At 43.8% G+C, this 6,000-nt stretch overlaps 1 protein-coding gene across 1 annotated transcript in view; it reads left to right on the top strand.

Moving 5' to 3' along the window:
• The first annotated feature begins 767 nt into the window (after positions 1–767).
• The window catches only part of mpped2a (metallophosphoesterase domain containing 2a), an 80,330-nt gene continuing 75,097 nt past the window's right edge, over positions 768–6,000 (top strand). Inside the window, exons 1-2 of the mRNA XM_079247662.1 lie at positions 768–958; positions 2,973–3,286. Of these exons, the coding sequence (XP_079103788.1) occupies positions 3,141–3,286 (146 nt within the window). The 5' untranslated portion in view covers positions 768–958; positions 2,973–3,140. The remainder of the gene's footprint in view (positions 959–2,972; positions 3,287–6,000) is intronic.

Below are 6,000 nucleotides of genomic sequence, written 5' to 3'. Positions count from 1 at the left end.
CAAAATGTACATAAAAAGCCGGATAGTAAAACCACAATGTCTAGTGTGTCGCTATTGGTACCATTGGCTGAGAGATGCTCGAAATGCCATTTCACAGTGTATCATTCACAATTTTTACAATGTTGTGGCGTGGAATGGGGCCCCTGGAGCGCTCTGGGCCTAGGGGCCAGTGCACTTTTTTATCCGGTCCTGCCTAGAGAACTATGGCCTAAGACTATTTTCCATGATTAGCCTACATGAACATCTGGTTGCTTGGAAGCAAAATATAAATAAAAGAGGCTCGAGACTCTTGCGCACGTGCATATGTACAGCTGATGTGCCAAGAAGAAAAAAAACGTCCAAATAAAGACATTTTCCTCAAAGTCGTTTTGTGTGTTTACATTCACATAAGAGGTACCATTTCCGTAGGCCAGTGAATGCAGCAAGGAGGCAGAGCCGGGCTGCGCGAGCGCCCTCCCTCTCCTACCCCTCCCTCTCCTCGCGCCTCGCAGCGCGTGTGCCCGCAGGTAAGGGCGCGCGCACGGAGGTGGCGGGGGGTTGTGCTCGCTCCTGCTCTCTCTCTGCTCTCTGACCCCAGTGGCAGCTCCGATTCACTGCACTCCGGTTCCCCCTCCGACACACCGAGGCGGCTCTCTCTCTCTCTCTCTCTCTCTCCCTCCTTCTTGTCTGTCAGTGTCTCTCGTCCTCCTCTCCGGTTCGCTATCCCTCGCTCTCCTCCTTGTGTGGTTTCTTTCCACAGGAGCCAGCCGAGGTCCCGCCGGGTCGAAGGTTCTGCCCTACCCGCCCAAGCCGCCGCAACAGCCGGACTGCCGCTTGCGAACCTCCCCGCTCTGCTGCTGGCTTCTGCCGCATGCGTCGCTCCGCCGCCGCCGCCGCCGCGTAGAGGGCGACCCCGACCCGACGCTCTTTCTCCGGCCACATTCAGCACGCAGAAAAGAAAAAAACCTACACGACGAAGGTAGAGCAACCTTTCCGCTTTGCTTTGAAAGCCGAATAGGAGGGAGAAGGGGGAAAAAAAGAGAAATTCCTCTCACAAAGCCGATGTTTTAAAGGAGGCTTGTCATTTACGCGGAAGAGCAAGAGGTTTGCGCGGCGCTGCTTTGACTCTGACCACCTTCTGGTGTGTTTTTTATGATTTAAGGAGCAGAGTTCAGGATGGCACGGACCTTTTCTTTCTGTGCACATTGCTGCAAGCGGCACTGTTAACAGCAAGCGGGGGCATGGCCCACATCGTGTACATGCATGCTATCAGAAAGGGTCAATTTATTCGCCTTCACCCCCCTCCACGTACAAGAGGGGTTTCTCCTCGTGAAGTTAGCTGTATGCTGTGTGTGCACGGGCTCTCTGTGGATCCACTGCACTGCCAGTGTGTGTGTGTGTGAGTGTGTGAGAAAGCCTACAGAAAAAGCAGCTCAATGCGAGGCTGCAGCGTGCATAATAAAAAATCTATTGCCAGCGCAGGTTTAGCAGGCTAAGCTACAGCTAGTTGCTGCTACTGTAGCCATAAGGTACAGACAGACAGACACACACACACACATATGCATGACACACACACACACACACACACACACACACACACACACACACGCCGAGGAGACTGCAAGGCACGCAGCCTACATTTGCAGATAAAAAGCTTGTATTTGCAGCAGAAGAAGGGCAGGTTTGAGCTCAGGTAAACAATGTGAATAATTGCATACAATTATTTTATTTAAAGCCTTAGAAAATGTGCAAACTTTATTATTTTTTTAGGATTAAAATGGGAACAATGTTCCTTAACTTTTAAATGTAAAGTTTGGAAGCTGCTTATTTTAAATTTGATCAGGCAGAGATGAATGTTTTGGACTAAAATTAGTAGGAAGTATCATCCATCTGACCCAGAAAACATAAATCAACATCGTTTTGGAAATAGGACAGTTATCTGATGAAGTTTGGCTTTAATAGTCAGCTGCAGCTTATTTGTCTCTGATCACTGCATCTTTGGATGGAACCATTACAGTGTGCTGGATTTCCCTCCAAAAGAGGTGGCAGACTTGTTTAAGGGGCATTTTTTTCTGTTTTTTTTCCCCTCCCCGCTGCTGTATGGCAGCAGCAGAGGTCTAGTATAAAACGACTGTCTATCCCACATTTGCCACTTTACTGTCAGTTAGGGAGGTCAATCAGCAGGGAGGCTCAGGGTGCAAGGAGACGCACAGCAACCCCGGTGAGAGATGCACAACCGTGCTTGTCTCATTTTGCTATATGGTTTCTTTTCTTTACATGCACGTCATGCCGAAACTCTTTAGCGCTGAATGGCTCGGCCTTTTCCTGTGTTTTGCAGGGTAATTGTTTGAGTAGTTGCAGACTTTTCATGTGTGCTTTGAAACAGATTTTCTATTTTATACAAGGCATTTTTATCACCAGACAAGGTTTGGGTGTATTTAAATTCTGCAGGTTTATTCATACCTTGGAGGTCATACCTGCAGTATTATTTTTAATATCTAAATATATTACTGACCGACTGTGTTACAAGCATCAGGGCAGCAATGAACGATGTGCCTCGTTCAGTCTTTTGTTTATTAAATAAAAGTTATGTATAAACGTTAAGATTCTGTTTTCACTCTAAGAATTTTGTGTTTTGTATTTTTGGCCTATATAATTTTTTGTAAGTGGGATTTAATTAAAACTGTTTTTCCTGTTTTTTTTTTCTTCATAAATCAAATTATAATGGGTTTTTTTTTTTTTTAGACAAAACTGTAAACAGAGTATTAGAATTGAACTTAGTTTGTGCTTTGGCGTGTCTCCGTTTCCTCAGATGCAACAGTTTATTTGCACAGTTGAATTTTTCTAAATTATCTGTCAGTAAAAATCTTCTCTGGGAGGTTTTTTCTTTTGCTTTTTGTGTGACACATCTGACCATGGGTGCATTCAGAAGGGGATGCATTCTTTGTCTGCAGCAACTGATTACTGCATGTGTGTGTGTGTGTGTGTCCCAGTGATCCTGTTGGTGCAGACTGCAGTGTGTCGTAGTTGAGTCGGCTGGCCGGGTCGCTGCTGCTCCGACGCCGCTGCTGCTTGCTGTTGCCGCTGCTGGGAAACTTCCTGAGCTTCTGGAGCGGCTCTGAAGGATGACCGCTGCACGGCTCGCTGCTGAATCCCGGTGAATGAACGGCGTCTCATGTCCAAAGGGCGGAAGCATGGCTCATGGCAAAGTGACCATCACAGTGGACGAGTACAGCTCCAACCCCACACAGGCCTTCACGCATTACAACATCAACCAGAGCCGCTTCCAACCTCCGCATGTCCACATGTAAGTGCTCGCACGCCACAGGCTTTTCAGCTTTTACCTTCTCTATACATGTTTGTGCCATTTTCAGTCTTAGATACCAACTTAAAAATCACTTTTTTGTCTTATCTATATAAGAATCGGCTCATTTAGACATTGTTTGGTGAAGTTTTTTTTTTATAAAAACGGGGACCTTAATCATCCAGACAGAGAAGTGGAGACAAAGTGAGGTGCAGCGGGAAGCCTTTTAGCACCCAGTTTTATGCGAATGCTTTGTTTGTAGTTTGATTTAATTGGCTGGTGCTCAGAGATCCTACAGTAGCCAGCGAGGACAAACTCAGATCAGGCAGATGCTGACAAAGTGTTGACGATACTCTTTGTTTGAAAATCTCCTTCTGCTTTATCAGACCGCAGCAGGTTTGATTAGTATTTGCACACAAATGCAGTCAGACTGAGAACACATTTTAAGCAGTTTTCAGCTGCTTTCCTGTCGCGCATCATGAACGGCTTCGCCTCCGCCTGCTGTTATCGTTTGGGCCAGATTGTCATTGCGGTGCTTGAGGTCTCTGTCTGTGTTGTGATGCTCTGTTTATTTATTAATCAGAGCGCTAGCTTGGTGTCACTCCTCTCTAATGGGGTTACGCTCGGCCTCTCGTTAGTCGGTCAGGGCGCTGTGACCTGCCGGCCTTCGCACATGCTCATCAGAGTGACAGTGTTAACACGCAGCAGCGGATCCGTTTGCATCTTCTTTCAATTAGAGCAACCTTGAAATTTGGCTCAAGGTTCGACTGCTTGTTGTCGTCTCTGTGAGCTGCAGGCTTCAGACTGACTTTTTCTGTTGACTGTATGAAGCTGAGCTGCAGCAGGCTCAACGGGGAGTAACAGAAGAAGCATGTCAGTGTATGTTTTCATCATGGCTGCGGAGGATTTGTTACTTCAGATTGTTTTCCTTTTAATTGAACATCATTCTCTTTTGTGTTATCATGTATAGTCTTTACAACACGCATGGCATTGAAACCCCTTTTTGTTTTTTTTAACACGAATGCACCTGATTAATCAAACAGATTAAATCTCTTATCATTAACAGTATTAGCTCCTTATTCAGACACACTTCTGAAATGTCCCCTCCCTGTCCAGGGACGTGCTAGCCGGTCACAAAGGGGAGGAGTAAGGTTACTGTCAGTTAAGATGTGTGTAAAAGTAAATGTGTGCATATTCATCTGAAGTTGTGCATCAGTAAGACTTTTGTAAAAATGGTTAGTCTGTATTTTTGTGAGAAGATATTCCAAAAAATTAGGAAGCTTTTGTCAAAAACGAGGAAAAGACTGTTTATTTTGAATGAAAATAACCAAAATGCTGTGATTTTATTGTCAGAAATACATCATGGGGGTCGCAGGTGTGATCTGTGTTCAACGTAAAGCAGTCAGGTTATGTTTAACTGTTCATTAATTGATTTACAAGTTTGGTGGTTTATATTTATCTTTCTCATCTTCTTAGAACGTTTATTTCGTGGTTCTCGAAATGCTTTTTAATCTCATATCTGCGACCCAGACCAGCGGACTGTCCCAGATGTGTTTTCCAGCTCCGATTCAGATGAAAAGTTCTGCAGAAGTTTTTTATGCACCTGTTTATCTAAATGTGGTGGTTTGAAGCTGGGAAATGAAGAAAACACGTTGCAGTGAGTCCTCAAGACAAAGACTGAAGAATGTTGATGGAGAGCAGGGGTCTCTAAATCCTGCAGGTGTTGAATATTTCACCGCTAAAACACACCTGATTAAAATAAATCTGAACTCCGCAGCGTGTCGTCAAGTTCTGCAAAAGTCTGTTCATTTCAATCAGGTGTGTTTCTGCAGGGAAACTTCCAGAACCTGCTGGACGCCGGAACTGGAGATCACTGATCTGGAAGAGGTTGCAGCTCAGTCAGATGAGTTTTTACCCGACAAAGCGAACGTACCTGGAACACATCAGGAGGTTTAGTTCAGACACCAGCTTAGTGAGATGACTCGGGTGTAACTGACGTGTTTACAACCACGTTCGCAGTTTAACATCAGCTGATTTTCATTCCAGCTTCGTTAGTGGTTTACACGTTGTCAGAGTTCACGTGAGATAACGTGCACGCTCACGCTTCATACAACATCTTAAAAAGTTCTGGTAATAAAACAAGATAACTACAACATTGACTGTTACTTTATCCGTTCGTCGTCATCTTTTCTTTTCTTTTCCGTGAGTCCTGGAGCAGCACGATACTCCACTTTGTCTATTTGTCAAATATGCATCAGTACTTCTACTGTAGTACTTGTACTTGTTCTCAGTATCTATCGATGTAGATTAGAAAACTTACTTTGTTCTTTCTGTTTGAAACACATCATCATTCAACAAAGTTTCAGGTTCAAAATATTTGTCAGAAAATCTAGGAGTTGAACGGACTTTTTTCATTTTGTTTGACCTTTATTTAACCAGGTATAATTATTTGACAAAAAATTCTCATTACTATGATGACCTGGCAGCGATGTTCTCCACTTGACATGTGTAAATATATTTTTACAGCAAGGTTTGACAAGCTAGACCCTAAAGTAGGATTTTACTTGTGTAGTTTTTTTAAAGTTGTATTTTTTTTTGTTTCTTCTTCTTCTTCTTATTATTATTATTATTATTAGCATTTGGTACAAACTTTGCACATGTAAGAATTTATCCCCCTTTTAAAGAATTATGAATAACTTATGCACGCATGTTTACTT

Source organism: Telmatherina bonti (genome assembly GCF_933228915.1).
Source record: "Telmatherina bonti genome assembly, chromosome: 1".
Taxonomy (NCBI): Eukaryota; Metazoa; Chordata; class Actinopteri; order Atheriniformes; family Telmatherinidae; genus Telmatherina; species Telmatherina bonti.
Note: the sequence above shows the minus strand (reverse complement) of the source record. Positions and strands in the feature narration are given on the sequence as shown.